The sequence below is a fragment of the Danio rerio genome, chromosome 25, assembly GCF_049306965.1.
Source record: "Danio rerio strain Tuebingen ecotype United States chromosome 25, GRCz12tu, whole genome shotgun sequence".
Classification (NCBI taxonomy): Eukaryota; Metazoa; Chordata; class Actinopteri; order Cypriniformes; family Danionidae; genus Danio; species Danio rerio.
The window spans coordinates 8,591,235-8,610,000 of NC_133200.1; the positions used below are offsets into that span (position 1 = coordinate 8,591,235).

General features: G+C 37.5%; 1 protein-coding gene across 1 annotated transcript in view; it reads right to left on the bottom strand.

Moving 5' to 3' along the window:
- Positions 1-1,648: 1,648 nt before the first annotated feature.
- The window catches only part of ambra1b (autophagy/beclin-1 regulator 1b), a 26,193-nt gene continuing 9,075 nt past the window's right edge, over positions 1,649-18,766 (bottom strand). The window contains 11 exon segments of the mRNA NM_001302220.1: positions 1,649-3,454; positions 5,591-5,713; positions 7,722-7,924; positions 8,020-8,118; positions 12,528-12,667; positions 14,720-14,874; positions 15,277-15,465; positions 15,581-15,691; positions 15,795-15,895; positions 18,185-18,265; positions 18,429-18,611. Of these exon segments, the coding sequence (NP_001289149.1) occupies positions 2,922-3,454; positions 5,591-5,713; positions 7,722-7,924; positions 8,020-8,118; positions 12,528-12,667; positions 14,720-14,874; positions 15,277-15,465; positions 15,581-15,691; positions 15,795-15,895; positions 18,185-18,265; positions 18,429-18,611 (1,918 nt within the window). The 3' untranslated portion in view covers positions 1,649-2,921.

Below are 18,766 nucleotides of genomic sequence, written 5' to 3' on the forward strand. Positions count from 1 at the left end.
ACTCACACACACACAGTGCCCCCGTTCTCAGTCACTCTCATCGTTGTGCGCATATATAAGCGTCCCTTTCCCAAATGGGTATTCAAGTGTGATTATCATAATCCAGATCTATTATAGAAACGTGTCTGGTTTGTTTTCTGTAACATTGTTCTCCAAACGAAAAAGGGCGCTTAAGTGCAATCGCTTGCTATCCTGTCTTGAATGCAAATAAAAGGCGATTAGTGGAACTCAACAAAAGTCATTGGCCAATCAGGGGAGGGGATTTGAGCTGATTTGATAAACAGCAGCATAAATTGTTGCAGTATAAGCTCCGCCGCTGACGCTGTAATGCTATTTCTGGGAAATCAAATCAGCGGGATTCATAAAAATGCGTTGTGAAGTCATATTGCAACAAAGCTTTAAATTCACAAACACACACACACAGACACACACACACACTAGGGTTATCATGATACTGAAATTCGGTACCAATCAATAATGCAATATTAAAAACGTCTATATCCCGCTAGCATTTGAGCGCGTTCTTAAACAGCGCTGATTTGCCATTGAGTTCACATGCTCAACAGAAATGACTGTGATTGGCCGTGAAGGTCATTAGTTCACCGAACTCACCGCTGTTTACTGAGTATAACCACAGATACAGGCACACTGGACTATTTTAAAGCCAAAATTTATCAGCGTATGTCAGCTTATAGACAAACCAGCTGATCGACTTGACTTTGAAACGCTCCGTTGTCCCTGTATCTGTTGTTACACTCCATAAACAGCAGGTGAGTTCGGTGAACTGATGACGTTCACAGCCAATCACAGTCATTTCTGTTGAGCATGTGAACACAATAGCCAATCAGCGCTGTTTAAGAACGTGCTCAAATGCTAGCAAGAAATTGACGTTTTTAACATTTCAGTATCGATTGGTACCAAATTCCAGTATCGTGACAACTCTAAAACACACACTCACAAGTTAAAGGAATAGTTCACCCCAAAAAAACCTCTCAGGGCAAGATATAGGCAACTTTTCTCATCAGTTAAATATTAATGATAATTTTTAGGTAAAACAGCGCTACTTGTTGATCAATAAAATGCAAGTTAACAGCTAAACAAAATGAAACATGGGTCGATGCATTGGGTTTTGCAAAGATAATAATTGGCCTTTGCATGAAACTGAACATTATAGTAATTATAATGTAATAAATGGTGTAATTCCTTGCACAGATCAATCACTTTGCACCATAAGACCTCAATATATCATCAGAAACCAAAGGGTATTCATTTAGTTTTGCCTGTGTGTGTTTTAATCTATGCTGACATTGAAAGTAATAGTTTACCTGGAATTTATGAATCAGAATCACTTTGCCGAACATCGCTGACATAAAGGATAGCCGGCGAGTGGAACTACTTGCTTTAATGTTCACAAATGTATAAAAGGCCAATAAAATTTGCTTCGCACACCAAAAAAAATCAAATGTGTGTTCAACAGCCTACATGCTAAACTGCATAAGCCCCGCCTTCTGCATTCAGTGTCAGCCTGCCTCATATAAAAGCTCTGGAATTGGACACGCATGCAAATGCGAAAGATCCGAACCACCATGAGGGTTCCTGCTTATTTTAACCAATGGACAGTCACAGACGACATGCTTTCAAAAGAGTTTTTTTTTTTTTCAAAAGACATAAATTAAAACCGTCGTAAAATTGGAAGTGGGACACACTCGCACGATTTTCCAGTCTGAGAACTTTAAAAGCAGACTTTGTTCTAGACGCCGATCAACCGGATGACTCGAGCACTGGAAGTCACATTATCCATCACAAAATAAAAACAATCACATCAAGCATTATCTGAACACAAAAACCGTTTGAGGATGATGTGGAGAGTTAGTGTTAAGCTGTGAAGAGTCTAGGGTTGGACGAAACTGGAATTCGCTACCAATCGACACTGCAATTTTAAAAACGTCCATTTCACAATAACATTTGCGTTCTTAAACGGCGCTGATTTGCCATTGTGTTCATGTGCACAACAGAAATGACTGTGATTGGCCGTGAAGGTCATCAGTTCACACCGCTGTTTACTGAGCTGAACCACAGATACAGGGACACTGGAGCGTTCTGAAGCCACGATTCATCAGTGGACCGCTAAAATGCCAACGTACAGACAAACCAGCTGATTGACGTGACTTTGAAACACTCTGCCCTGTATCTTTGGTTACACTAAGTAAACAGTGATGAGTTCGGTGAACTGATGAGCTTCACGGCCAATCACAATCATTTCTGTTGAGAACGTGAACACAATGGCCAATCAGCAACGTTTAAGAAGATGCTCAGTAGCGCTTAAACGTTTGCAGGAAATTGACGTTTACTACGGTATCGATAGGTGCCGAATTCCAGTATCGTGACAACCCTAGAAGAGTCCGTACTGCTTTACAGTTCCTCAAACCGAAACGGTCCTGAAGACAGTGGATCCCATTGGATCCGATAGGAACACGCCCCCCAGCCTCAACTGGCACTTCGATTGGCTGATGATTTTTCCTGGAGCTCGAAAGGGTGTTTAACTACAACCGTGTAATTCCGTACCGCAGCACGGGAAGGATTCAAGTATGATGCCCTTTCTCGCATGGAATGATGAAATGTCTCAACCTTGAAAGAAGAAAAATTATAACTTAAGTGCAACGCGCAAGTGCAATAATGATGCTTCCTCAAAGCGAGTGTTCAGTTTTGACAGAAAGGGTGAGGCTGACGTGTCCCCATTCAAGGAGACGACGCCATGAAACTTGGCACTCATTCATTCCCAAATAAGGCCAGAGTGGGAGGAGTCTGGGCAGGAATTTCAGCAGCTCCGCCCCAAAACGCTATATTCTGTCAATGTAACCGCTCCAGCACCATGCAGACCAGTCTTGAGATTTTCGCCTCTGAGAAAACCAAACTTGAGACTATCTGCCATACAGGTCGTCAGGGTAATCTCGACTCCGGCTTTCGCTGTAGCTGTTGCTATGGTCATTGTTATTGTTGTTGCTATGGTTAGACATGTTCAACCCACCACGAGATGGGCGGTGTTGCACATCATCGGGTTGACGATCACCAAACAAGTCCGACTCCACCATAGGAGACACTCCTGCGAACTCGGAGCGGTTTGTAAACGGTGTTGGAAGTGGGGCACCACTGGACCCTGATGGCCCAGGAGCTTCTAGAGAGTCTACCAAGGGCTCAGTGTGAAAGAGTGTCGAGACACCGAGGCCTGCAGGCGTTTCAGGGGTCGGGTTTCCCCCCTGAGCTGTTCTGACTGAAGTTTGTGAGCCACGGTGAATTCGATGGCTGACCACTATGTTGTTTCCAAAGCCGCCCATAGAGGCCATCGTAGTGCTGCGTTCCCGCTGGACGACTGCAGTCATTCCTCCTTCTGCCATTAGGCGGCGGATTCGAGAAAGTGCATCTTCTCCTGTGCCGGGCTCAGCTGCTGATTCCACTGAACAAACCAGACAGAAGACAAACATTATTGATTAATTTGTAAAATTGTTTTGTTAAACCAATCAATCAATCAATCAATCAATCAATCAATCAATCAATGGTATATTTTGCATCCTAACATACATTACATAGTGATTTTACTGTCTTTATAACAAACATGCCGTTTCAAAAACACTATAAACTTTAAAAAAAAAAAAAATAATAATAATAAATAAGATAAAATATCAGAGAGTTGTAACAAAAAATTTGTGAATAAGTGTATTAGGGTTGCATGCTTTACCGGTACTATGGTCGTATTTTGATACTATGGCTCTAAAATACTGGTGGTGCCACAGTAGTATCGTCAATAACTACTTTTGTTGGAAAAATAATTTTTGTAACTAATTTTATCGGTATAGCTTAAAGTTTAGGTGAAGTGATGTGCAGATACTTTTTTCAATAATTATGAATTAACCTAAAAATAGCCTATAATAACATATAAAATATAATGTTTCAGGCAATCTTTATTTATAGATTTGAGTTATGAATTACAGTATTGCTATTGTTGTAAAATAGGAATCATTTTTTATTATTTTTTGTCTCTTTTTCTTTTAATCAAACAATTATTTGTATTGGTCATGTAGGGGTCATATAATTACTGAACTTCTAATGTTGTGTGTGAGTGCTGTGCATACTAATTAGCATTTTTGCAGAAGTAGATAGATGCGGGTCCAAAATTAAATTCAGCTCTGCAGAAACTTGCTGTCTGAAGAGAGGTGTTAAAACTGAACACAGAAAGATGTATGCTTTGTTGTTGTGCAGAGAATTCGTAGAAAAAGAGGAAGTATGTCGAAGGTGCGGCCAATGGAGGACTGAACAATGACTGACAAATGACGTTACACCAAAACTCCACCTGTTAATATCAGTTGTGTATATATGCTGGAGTCAGGAAATGCATGTTAGTTGCGAACCTCCTGAATGTAATTCTTGTATTGCGTTGGGTTAACGTAACCCAGAGCTCAGTCATGGAATTATTCATTTGTATCTAATAAATTGTTATGATTTTTAACATTGAAAAAAACCCTCTCCAGACCTTTTCTTATTGAACACGCATGGAATTGGCTTGATATTCAAACACTATACTACTTGGTATCACGATACTTCAGCTGGTATAGTATCGTAGCGTGAATTAATGGTATCGCGACAACCCTGAAGCTGCTGTCACGCTAGAATTTGTGTGTGCGAAATTCTGTCATACAGCGCAGAGAAAATTAAAGGCGGAATTAAACAAGATTATTAGACATTAAAAAAAGTGAGCGATTGCTCCGTGTTTTAGATTTCTGTCCAGAGATGTCATGTTTTGATCCTCGATTGGTCTCACGCAGTCAAGTGACGCGATTTCGCAGGTCAGAGTTCACCAGGTTTCCGGTCTGACGCATTCGCATGGGTATGAATGGAAGTCTATGGGGAGAAAAGTCAAGTGTGATCGCAGCTTATTGTGTATACATGATATTAGAGACATGACGCCTGTCAATTAAAAAAAAAAAAAAAAAAAAGAATTCAAAGTGGGCTAATAATTCTGACTTTAACTATAAATAAATAAATAAAAGTAAAATACATTTTACTTAACATTATCATTTATTTGTATTTTATTTTAATACTATTAATATATTTTTATAGAACCTAAATAAATATGTGCAACAGGTTTTGTTTGTTTGTTGTCTAAAAAAAGAAGCTATTTGTACTGCATGTTTCATATCTAACATGTTAAACAAAAAAATCTTTGATTCAAAAGTGAATTTACAGAAAACCATTATTGTGAGCATAATATAAAAATAACTACACTATGAAATAAGCATTTTCCGTAATGACCTAAAAAAAAAAAAAAGAGCATCATCTTGGCAGGTTATCTATTAACTGCTTGTGTGTGCGCACACTGGGGCCAATTAAACGGAGAAAATGAAAGTGCAGATTAAATTAGAGCAGCTAACGGCAGGTAATAAAGCTCTAGAAACAGTAATAACAGCATAAAGCCCTCAGTAAGACACAACACAGATCTCAGAGAGGTCAGTTCAATCAATTTCACTCCATTACCTGTGTCAGGCAAGGGAGGAAGAGACAGGATTAGGGGGGAAAAAAAAAGCAAAGCAGTTACCGTGATATGTGGCGGGCAAGTTGGTCCGGTTCAGTGATCCCTCTGAAACTGATGCCTGAACCAGTGTGTGTGTCATCTCTGGGTGTGTGTGTCTCTCAGTGCTGGTGCTGGCCGTCTGAACCGCTGCAAGAGTAACACATTTCGCAGCTCTGAGTGGACGTAATCAATATTGCTTAACACGGTTAGAGAGAAATGAACTGGAGCGTTATAGATATGAGTTAGAATCACTTTAGGCTTTGAGCAAGACTCTTCACTGCAGGTTAGTTCACGGGTCTGTCAGTATGGCTGGGTTATATATAGTGCACAGCCTAACTGAGTACAGCAATTAGAGATCTCTCAAGTGTATTAATACTTTCCATGAGATGCTATATGAAGGATATTTGTGTATATACACATTAGATTAGTCAGTAGCAAAGCCAAAAGTTAAACTAATCTAACAAAATAACTTTAACCAAACAATGAGGAATACCCCTTATTTTTTTGAGGTAATAAGCAGTGTTGGAGGTAATGCCTTACAAGTAACGCGTAATAATATTACATTTCAAAATAACGAATAAAGCATTGCACTTCTTTTCAAAATGAAGTAATAACACTCGAGTTACTTTAAAAAGCATTACATTTTTTAAAGTTTAGTTAATTCGCTTTTAAAATTGCTGAAATGAACAGTCATGTTGATAGAATGAATGAGAGAATGCAGGAACTGACAGAAACCAAGATAGCAGAGCCTTACATTGCTGCAATTGAAATATTCGCATTATTTTGAACAAGGAAGAAGAGTAAAAGAGAATTATCTGAATGGACAGTGATTTTACTTTTAAATAACACAAAGTACAAAAGTAGCAGACACATTGACTTAAACGTTCATTAATCTGTATGTACGGCATGCAGAGCTCCGGGGTCAGAAAAATCTTAGAAGATAACATTATCCTGCATTCATTTTTCATGCGTTTTTAAAAGGTAAATGAAAGTTATACAGTGTGTTGTTAATTGCAGCTTCTCTGTTTAAAAAAAACAAACAAAAAAAAAACAGCAAGTTCAGAAAAAGAACAAGCCTCAGCCAGGTAAGAGAAAGTATTGCAAAAGTAACTTAAAAGTAAAGTAACGCATTACTAGTAACTAAGTAAAGCAACTAGTCACTTTTTTGGGGAGTAAATCAATACTGTAATGCATTGCTTTCTAAAGTAACTCTCCCCAACACTGGTAATAAGTTTTAGCGATCAATTTTAGCAATCTATTCAGAGATCTTCGGGAACCTTTTTTTAAATTTATTTTTTAAAATTGAGCAAAATGCTAATGGTCTAATCCGATTCAATGATTTATGCTAAGCTAAGCTAAAGAATTTAAAAAAATGTGGAGAATTTCTTTAAGATCAAGGTGCAAACATTTATATACCCCTGAATATGTTAAGGGAAACATTAAATAGAATTTTAATAAATAGGAAAATATCAAGAGAATCATTCATTCATTCATTTTCTTGTCGGCTTAGTCACTTTATTAATCCGGGGTCACCACAGCGGAATGAACCGCCAACTTATCCAGCAAGTTTTTACGCAGCGGATGCCCTTCCAGCGCCAATCTATCTCTGGGAATCATCCACACACACAGTCATACACTACGGACAATTTAGCGTACCCAATTCACCTGTACCACATGTCTTTGGCCTGTGGGGGAAACCGGAGCACCCGGAGAAAACCCACGCAAAGGCAGGGAGAACATGCAAACTCCACACAGAAACGTCAACTGAGCCGAGGTTCGAACCAGCGACCTACTTGCTGTGAGGCGACAGCACTACCTACTGTGCCACTGCCTCGCCCAAGAGAATCATTAAAAATATATATATAATTTTTTTTTTTAAATATTGCACTTTATAATTTTCATTTTAAATTATTCATTTAAATTTAAATGCATTATTCATCTATTCCCGAAAAAAAGTGTGAGGTGACCACACTTTTATATTAATAAAATTAAATCATTAACTTGATGCAGCAAGATACATTGTCTATACTTCACAAATGGATAAAAATATTCATTTTTAAAGATGGTATTTAATGCTGAATAGAATAATGAACTTATTTTTTGGCAATATTAGACCAAGCTAAATGTGTCCTGAAGATTTCAGCAGGTGTCTTACTGTGTCTGGATGTGGTGTGTGTGTTCTGGAAGGTGCTGGCTGAAGGAAGTTCTCTTTCCGTTTGTGTTTCTGCATTCTGCAGTCGCACCACCGGAGTCTGCGTCCCCTGTGAGGTCACTGAAGGGGCGGCTTGACGCGGCTGCAGGCCAATAGCATTCATTAGGCCCATATCTCGGTCGAACCGCCAGCCGGACCTGCTCGTCCTGTCAAAAATAAACAGCATTTTTGAATCCATGAGTAACACTAGTCTATGATATAACAAACTATGAAATGATTTCGTATTCAGCTCATTTCTGACCCTGGTCGCTCCACTCCACGGGTTCGGCTGCTGCTGTTGATGGTAAACAACGAATCTGCATTCAGATCTGACGGATTGTCTCCATCGCTGCGGAAATCACTGTCAACAAAAACAGACAGACTTCATTATCTTATTTACACATCTAAGTAAATGGAAATATATGACATTATCTCACTTATTACAGAGCTAATTTTGCAAATGCACATTCACTGGTCACTAGGTACACCTACTCAACTGCACATCAAAGCGCAATATCAAAACAGCTGATCACACGGCAGCTACTCAATGAATTTGGGCATGTCAGGAAGATCTGCTGATTTCTTTTTGTAAAAGACTTATTTTTCTAGTCATCTAGAGTTTAACAATTGAGCTTTAAATCCAATGAGCCGATCTCCAGGTTTGGTGAGAGCACTTTTAACTTAGCTTAGCATAGATCATTGAATTGGATTGGACCATTAGCATCTCCCTCATAAAATAAAAAGAGGTTTGATAATTTCCCTATTTAAAGCATGAATTTTCTGTAGTTACACTGAGTACTACAACCCACAGAAAATTAAGATTGCTTTTTTCTAGGCTGATACGGCTTAGAACTATAACAAGGGTGCCCAAACTTGAACCTGGAGGGCTGGTGTCCTGCAGAGTTCAGTTCCAACCACAATTAGACACAACTGAACATGTTAAGCAGTGTCTTCAAGGTCACTAGAAAGCTATAGGAAGATGTGTTTGATTTGGGTTGGAGCTAAACTCTGCAGTACAGTGGCCCTCGAAGACTGAGTTTGGGGACCTCTGAACCTAACACTCTTTCTGGCGTAATAATCATGGAACTTTGCTGCTGTATATTTTAAAGCCTAAAACAAGCCTCCAGCTAGGCAACTAGTAATTTTTAAGGTAAGAAGCAACTAGTAACTTTTTAACTTCTGTTGCTCTTAAAAACTATCAAAACTCTTTTTTTGACCGAGATGCTAATGGTCTAATCCAATTCAATGATCTATGCTAAGCTAAGCTAAAAGTATTTTTGCCAGACCTGGAGATTGACTGATTGGATTTAAAAATGGTAAAACTCAATTGTTAAACTCTAAAGGACTAGGAAAATAAGTCTAACAATTGAGTTTTACCATTTTTAAATCTAATAAGCCAATCTCCAGGTTTGGTGAGAGCACTTTTAACTTAGCTTAGCATAGATCATTGAATTGGATCGGACCATTAGCATCTCCCTCATAAAATAAAAAAGGTTTGATAATTTCCCTATTTAAAGCTTGAATTTTCTGTAGTTACATTGTGTACTACGACCAACAGTAAATTAAGGTTGCTTTTTTCTAGGCTGATACGGCTTAGAACTATACCAGGGGTGCCCAAACTTGAACCTCGAGGGCTGGTGTCCTGCAGAGTTCAGTTCCAACCACAATTAGACACAACTGAACATGTTAAGCAGTGTCTTTAAGATCACTAGAAAGCTATAGGAAGATGTGTTTGATTAGGGTTGGAGCTTAACGCTGCAGGATAGTGGCCCTCAAAGACCTCTGAACTTTACACTCATTCTGGCGTAATAATCAAGGAAGTTTGCTGCTGTACCATAACTGCAGCAGGTGCAATAATATTTTAAAGTCTAAAACTAGTCCCCAGCTAGACAAGTAGCAACTTTTTAATTTCTGTTGCTCTTAAAAATGATCAAAACTCTTTTTTTTTTAAGCAAGATGCTAATGGTCTAATCCAATTCAATGATCTATGCTAAGCTAAGCTAAAAGTATTTTTGCCAGACCTGGAGTTTGGCTAAATGTATTTCAAAATAATAAAAACTTAATAGTTTACCTCTAGAGGAGTCATAAAATGGGTCTATTTCCAAAAAATGGAGACTTCCTTTAATACAAATGATATATACACATACTTGACCAAATAACACAAGTGAGCTGTGACTGAAGTAGCAATGAAACTATTGTGACATCCTCCATCTGTCTGTGTGGGCTGTGATCGGATTATAAACCCATCAGTTTATGGGAGAATTCCTTGAAAGCGATGAGCGGCAAAAGTCATTGGGCGCAGAGCTAATGTGGCCTGTAACCTTGTTAAAAAACAATAATTGCTTCTTTCCAGTTGAACAGCCGAGTTTCCTGCCACTAATGAAGAAAGTAATCTAATGAAAGGCAGGTTCAGGTAACACGGCGGTTTGTCAAAAGTCTGAAAACTGACACTGGTCTGGAATTAGTAGCTCTCACCTGACTTTTCAATGGTTAAAGATGAACCGATGAGAGGCTAATTATGAATAAACTCAGAGTATCTGGCATGTCTAAATCCCAGAGTCAATGTTGACATTGGTTATGGTACAGGTTTATGGAAATTACTGATAGTAAAAATGCATCTTTTATTGCGCTGTTGAACTGTGTTTGATTTTATCTGCGATTTCCATGGCTACTGTGCTTCAAAAAGGGACTTGTTTTGCTTTTCTTGCTAGGTAGTGTACTGGTTAAGGATCTAGGGTAAATGTCAAAAAGTTACACATAAAATCTTAAACAGTAGCAATTAAACATACTAGATGCATACAGAGGAACAGGATACTTTTAATCAGTCGCCAAAAGTAGTATTTTTATAGTATTTAATTTAGATTTCTGCTTAGATAGCCTTCTTTTGGACATATGGTACCACTGAGTCCTTTCCTTCTTATAGAAAGCAATTCTATAATATGTTTTGCAGAGAAAATTTTAAATGATGTGCATAAATATTCAGCATAAATTATTAAACCATAAATAATCGCCATGTACTATCGTTTAAACGCTAGTGTCAGAAAACAAAATAACACAGCGCAACTTTTCAATCACTGTTTTCAACATTGATGACAATAAGAAATGCTTCTTAACCACTAAATATGTTATCAAATATATCATAATCCTATGATAAAATACACAGGAATTGGAGGATTTAATTACATTTTTAAACAATTTGAAATAAAAAATGTTAAATACGTTTTTCATTGTATTCTTTCATTAAATATTAAAAAATGTTTACCAACCTCGAAATTTTTAAACAAGCTAAAAAAAACTGAAATTACAACATCAATTTTATACACATAAAGAAAGTAGTTGTGAAGTGTAGTTTAATATTTCAAATAATTAGTCAAAAAAAAATTTTTTCTGCGTATATATATATATATATATATATATATATATATATATATATATATATGTAATCCGCTAATATAGAGTGATAGCAGATCAATAAACTTACTACAGATTGACCAACATTGCAGCGATTAAACAACAATGTACTTTTGAAGCTTTTTTAAGCGAGAATGAAGTAGTTTAGATTTCAACTAGGCAGTTTATTTATAAGGATAGTGCCTATTTGCCTATTTTAAATATTCAAAAGTTCAGAGATTCAGCGCATCGGTTGACATTCCGCCACAAGATGGCGACAGAGACCGCATAATAAATCCTTAGAGGAGAAAAACTGCATTTTCTCAGCGCAAGTTTCAAACTACAGCTAAACACATCATCACAGAAAAAATAATCAATCCCTTTTTTCTGTATGTTGTAGAACTCTATTAATACCATAGTATTCTGGTAGTGTTTGCTTTGCTTTGGCTTTTTCAGGGTTAATTATTGTAAAATCCTGATTGCAACAAAGAAATACTGGGAACTCTCTGTAGACTGATGGCCTTTCAAGCCGTTCAGCCGTATAATATTCAAATGTGAGCAAGATCACCTGTTTTCTCATCACTTTAGACATTACGCTAGAGAAGTTTTCAAATACTAGCTCTAAAGTGATGATTGTAAAGTAACAATGTTTTTTGCTGTTCTGGCTTCAGCTGCAGATGTGAATGAATGGTGGAAGAAAGTAGTTCCTTGTACAAAAATACATTTTTGAGTCTCTCCGTGTTTGATTTTCTTTTTATACACATGATTATTCCATCGAACTGTTGTATGAATGCAATATCACACTTATAGCAGTGTGATGTGGCTGTATACCATCACTGGTGGGACTCTAAGGCACTCGGCCTCGAGCCATAATACTTGTATGCGTATAAAAATAAGACAACACTTACTCTACATTAAAAAAAATTGGGAGCATATGCAGGATTTCTTTATATTAAAAGTACAGATCTGATTATTTTACACAGCATTTTTTATATTAGCATTTCATGCTATTAGGAACAACATGCTAACTCAAACATGCTAAAAAAGACTCAGTCCAATGTGTGCCTGCAGTGTATGAAACCAATCACTTATGAGGTTTACTTCAGTTCATTTACACTTCCTTAGAAGGCAGCTGCTTATCTAGACAATAAACAGCAGGGCAACTGCAACTGAGTAGGTTTTGGAGCAGTTAATTTTTTTGTCCCTGTAATAAGTATACAGTAAGTTGCCATGGATAAAAACATTTACTAAGTTAACAAACTATAAATGATTGAGTTTTACGATTAGATAAGGACTTTTAACTTTGCAAAGGGCTAAAATTAAGCATGTGAAGCAGATGGCCGACTCAGAGACTGTTGCTTTAGCTGAGTGTTTACTTACACTGGCCTGCAAATGACCAGGTCGCCTTTATTGGTCCCGTAGGCCAATCCCATGCCTGGCTCTGGAAGCCACCGGGCAGAGTTAATACTGACGTGTCTCCTCTGATCTGGAGCCATTGGATAGACCACATTAAACATCATCTGAAGAAACACAAGAGAACGCAGACCACAATGTATTAGTCACAATACTCTACCATTGTAAAAATAACTTATGATTGTTATACAGTTTAAAGTTCACCTTAAATATCCTAAATACTAGTTTATGACAATCTCAAAACATTATGCAATTCAGAGTGTGCCTCACACAGGTGAGTAGGGTTAATAAACCACCTGTAGAAAACACACTCTTTCATCCCTCTGTCATTTCAACTGACACTAGCACCAGACACTTTCTTACAAATCTTTAAAATAAAAATACTTTGTGCAATTATGAAGTTTGCTTCAGACAGGTGAGTGGTGCTGACAAACCACATGTAAAAACACATCTATCTCTCTCAGGAAAAAAAAAATCCCAAATTTGGCACAAACAGTTTTGTATAATTAGAACTTCTTGTGTGAATCGCCTCTTCATGTTGAATCACTGAATGCCTTCTCAGTTTTAAGTCAATTTTAAAAAAAGTGTCTGCTAAATGTAGGTAGTTTATAGGGTAAATTAAAACTCTGTCAACAGTTTACTATAAGGTACAAGTCTCGCAATTAACAAATCATTATCTAAGGATTTTGGCTCAAACTCCTAATTTGTTGCTTATTAATATCTAGTAAGGCAGTGGCTAGGCTTAAGTATAGGGTAGGATTAGGGATGTAGAACAAGATCATACATTATATGTATCAATAAACGTGCAATATATTAATAAGTAGGTAATAGGGGGAATAATTGGTACTTACAACTGAAGTAACATTAGTAACACTTTGGTAAACTCTACATTCCTGACTATATTGAAAATAGGGTTTCTGAAGGTTTCAACAAGTCAAATTTAAGACTTTTAAAGACCCTTTTAAGACGATTTTGAATCAAATTTAGGAATTATACAAGGCTTAACACTACGGAATTTTTCTAATGTTGTTGCTTTTTTATGTTATTTGATATAAGTTATGTCTTAGCCAAATACTTTAATTTGTCAAAACAACAAAAGTCTAGTTGTAGAGGGTGGGCCATTTATATGGATGGACCTTAATAAAATGGGAATGGTTGGTAATATTAGCGTCCTGTTTGTGGCACATTAGTATATGTGAGGGGGCAAACTTTTCAAGATGAGTGGTGGCCATTTTCAAGTTTTGTTTTATTCTATAGGAAGAGGGTCATTTAACACATCGAACATATTGGGAATTTCACAAGAAAAATAATGGTGTGCTTGGTTTCAACGTCACTTTATTCTTTCATTAGTTATTTACAAGTTTCTGACCACTTATAACTTGTGTTCAATGTGCTGCCCATTGGGTTGGATTGTCAATGCAACCCTCTTCTCCCACTCTTCAAACACTGATAGCAACACTGCAGGAGAAATGCCACTACCCATCTTGAAAAGTTTGCCCCCTCACATATACTAATGTGCCACAAACAGGACGCTAATATCACCAACCATTCCCATTTTATTAGGGTGTATCAATATAAATGGCCCACCCTGTATATAGTTTTTTTTCAATACGTTTCTTTTTTATGACAAGTTTAACATTGTTAAAATCATATATATTATAGACACAATGACATGAATGATCAAAGATATAAATTTGTTGGCTTTTTGGTTGAATGGATTGAGTATAACTCCTATTTAACCTAATGCTTTCCTGTTGCAAAACCTTTCCTAATCCATGCCTATTTACAAATATTATGCCCGCACCCACTTACTCCTGTATATAGTTTTTAAATAACTCGAGGATGATGATAAGGGAAATATTGCTCTGTTATTATCATGAGGAATTGTTTATATGTTTCTTTCCCTGATTAGAGAATTGCTGTAAAAATGGCTGTTGTGATTGTATATTTTTGCAATTTAAAAAAAACTAAATAAATAATATATATATACACAAGTGAGTGGATGGATGTTGGACTGACTGCGTAGCTTTACTTGCACAGAGGGAAATTAAGACCCGTTTTAAGACCTACAACACAATCTTTCAACACAACATTTTGCTTTTGAAATGTAAGGCTTTTTAAGACCCCGCGGACACCCTGAAAAAGAGCATGGTTCTTACTCGAATAGAGGTTTCTCCTCCATGTGGCTGCTGCAGACGAAACACTTGCGCCACCATGTGGTCGGTGGTGGGATGGAGCAGGATCCGCCTGGAGGCCAGTCCTACCATCACATAGCAGCCCATGGGGGAAAGGCTCACCGAGATTGCGTTTGGACCTGAAAACAACATTCAGAGAGATTTTTTACTATTCTGAAAGTATAAACAGTCATGGTGACAGTGGTATTGGCAAAAACAGAGTTATTAGTTCTATTCATCTGCCCATTTTTATTCACATTTTGAAATATTACATACATTTTTTTTATTTCTTATTTGTACAGTAAAAAAAAGTCAACAACACAATCCTGATGTGTGTGTGTGTGTGTGTGTATATGTATATTTATATAACTTCATAACTTCCCACTTATTTAAATGTTTATCAGTGGGACTCTTTTGACAGAAACTGTGATTTATTTGTAAATATTTTTTGCAATATTCCATTTTTGCAAATAAGTTAAATACGCATCTTTGGATGGAAACATGGATATTGATTGTCTGGGGAACATTTCTTTAACACTGACCGAATCTCTTGGTGTAGAGCATTTCTCCCAGGTTATGAGGGGCGAGGGAGTAGACGGCTAATATGCCTTCATCCGCGAAACCCCGCTGGCTGCTGGGAATAAACACAGCCAGAAGCTGCCCGTCTGCTGAAATATCACAGCTGGCGTCGTTGTAGATCTTACAGTGAGGAACCAGCACATTCACAGTGGCTGAAAAGAAACGAGATCAACAAAATTGAACATTTGAAGCTACCCATTCAAGATAATGTCACATGCAAAAATGTATTTATAAGCGCAAATACAACAATACTTGGAAAAAATATACCGTTGCTGATCTCTGGGAGATCAAACTTGGTGAAATCCCACCATTGCAGTCTATAAGTGGTGTTGGCAATGTTGCTGGCCACAGCTGACTGTCCGTCACCTATAGATGCACCTGAAAGAGGTTTATTGTCAGATTTATTTAAATTTACTTTTCCAATTTAGAAAAAAAGTGCTTTATTATATAAAATTAGATGTGAAAAACATCTTTCTTGTACCTGCTAATACTCTGTTGATAGAAGAGTGAGTGGCCAGGCCTGACTGACCCCTTTCATGAAAGAGTCCAGCATAAGGCAAGTACTCTGGTAACAGGAACCTCCTTCAGACGAAAACACAAATTCATCCATTTGTACATTAACAAACAATAACAAAACCATATTTACATTTTAAGTACAGTTCAGTTTGTCCATTATATACACACTAACCGGCCACTTTATTAGGTACAACGCAAATTTCTAATCAGCCAATCACATGGCAAAAACTGGATGCATTTAGGCATGTAGACATGGTCAAGACGATCTAAAGCAGTTCAAACTAAGCATCAGAATGGGTAAGAAAGGTAATTTAAGTGACTTTGAACATGGCATGGTTGTTGGTGCTGGTCTGAGAATTTCAGAAACTGCTGATCTTCTGGAAATTTCATGCACAACCATCTCTAGGGTTTACAGAGAATGGTCCAAACATGACAATGAGTTCACTATACTCAAATGGTCCTCACAGTCACCAGATCTCAATAGAGCTCCTTTGAAATGTGGTGAAATGGGAGATTCACATTATGGATGTGCAGCAACTTCATGATGCTGTCAATAGATCTCTAAGGAATATGTCCAGTACCTTGTTAAATCTATTCCACGAAGGATTAAGGCAGTTCTAAGGGCAAATAAGGGTCCAACCCAGTACTAATAAGCTATATCTAATAAAGTGGCTGGTGAGTTTATGTGCAGCTATAGAAAAATGAAGGGACCACTTTAAAATTCTCTGGTTTCTGAACTAAATTTAGATTTTTCTGTCAGTAAACTACTAATATGTGTTCTAAATATAAAATAAAAAGTTAATTAAAGCCAATTATGTTTTCCATTATAGAACACAAAACAGGTGTAATGTCTTCAGATGATATTAAATCACAATATTACATTCATCACAATTTTAGATCAGAATATTTTGAATTTTAAATTACAATGAAGGAAAACATTTGTTATTCTGACCAATTGTAATTTACTGAAAAAACAACAACAGAAATAAACTATTAAAATTGTACTAGACCACTACCTATAAATCCAATAGAGACGTGTATACACCGTGTCTCAAAAACAAAACAAAACAAGAAATAATATATCATAAAAAAATAAGTCTGCTTATCGTACTACAGGAATAAGAATGACTAAATTTCATACATGAATAAAGCAGTCTGTGTATTAGAATGATCCTTTTATTTACTTTCTTTGGCGATGATGTATTGGAGTAATGATTTTTAATTTTAAAATTATTATAATAATTTTTAGCTGTGAAAAAGCTGATTTATACTTCTGCGCCAAACGCCGGCGTATGCTACGGTGCTGATGCATAGCCCTTCGCCGTGGCTGTCGGTGTTGCTGACATGCACCTCTCAAAAAATGTAACTACACATCGCAATGACGCGTAGCGCAAGCTCTGTGATTGGTCAGCTTGGTAGCGCTGACGAGTCTGGGCGGGACCAAGAGCCGCGTGAATGGTGCGAGCCTGATGGAGAGATTGTTTACAAGTGTAGAATCCCGTGAAGGAGCTACGGATGGAAAGTTTTGTTTTGTGTTTACCACATAGTTAAAGTTGTTGCACGTCCACCGGTTCCTGCCTCAAAATGAGCGAGTTTGAGCCACTTGTACATCCTGGAAGTGTTCAGGAAAACAAAACAGCAGCGAAGAAACTCGACACAGAGGAACATTAACACCTCATTGCCAACTAGCGTTTCGGAATTGTTAATGCAGACCAAAAGAGACAGCGCGCAGAAGTATAAATGCACAGCTGTGCGCGTTGCATGCGCCGAGGGTTACCCCAGTCACTTGACGCAGAAGTATAAACCAGGCTTAAGGCTTAAATTAAAATGGTGTTTTCGAAAGAAGATAAGAGTTTTATCAAAAGGTTTACAAGAACTGAAAGGCTTCATGTTTTCTTTATGAATTTCCAACTAAAAACTGGACAAAAGGTGGAGTGGCACACTTGTTGGCGAAAATTGATCGCACTGGATCAGCATGTCATGTGGTGGGGAGTGGTCATCCACGCACTGCCCGTACTGTTGAAAATATTACCTCTGTCGAAGACATGGTACTGAGCCAACAATATGTATACGGGAATAACGTAATTATTCAAATAATTTAATCTATTTGCCAACTAATTACAAAATATAATTCAAGTTGAAAGTATTTTGATGAAATTCTGACAGAATTAATTTTGCTTGGATTTTTTTGAGACATTGTGGAATAAATATTCAATACAATATAAATATTCAATATAAATACACAATTTTTACGTGGTCTCTTAATTTTATTTAATGCTTTATAAACAGAAAAAACCCGAACTCTTAAACAGTAGCACCGAACAATAAATATTACTTGTCACATCTGACACTGACCGTGGGACGAAGCGTCCAAGAGAAGGGGCTGACATTCGGGCGTTGCGGGGCATTCGGTGCCTTGTCCTGTCTCCAGGCTCCCTGTGAAAGTAAAAGAAAAGGAAAATAACCACATAATAATTACAACCCAAAACCAACAGGATGAACACAGTAAAGACGCTCGCATATCTGCAATTGAAACTGCATGGTAATATAGCTGTGCGGAAGCATGAAGTTGAGATAAAGTCAGTATCGTCACACTCACTCGATGTCTTCATAATCTCCATCACTGGCCTCTGGTGGCACGGAGGAAGGGTTGTTGGACTGGCTGTCGGCTTGAGAGTTTGAGAGCGTCCGCAGGCGATTCTGCAGGGAACGCTGGCGTATGCTTTCTCTCCGAGACAAATACTGGATCATCCTTTGAGCATAGTAAGCAGCCGGAGACAGCCTGAGGAGAATTGGAAGGGAAACAGAGATCAAACTACCAAAATCAGCTCTGCGTTTATACAGTCCTGCATACCCCTGGCAAATTCAGACTTAAAGCTTCTGTTCCAATGCAAATAAAAGCTGAGAATTTTTTTTTTCCACAATGATGCCTCTTAT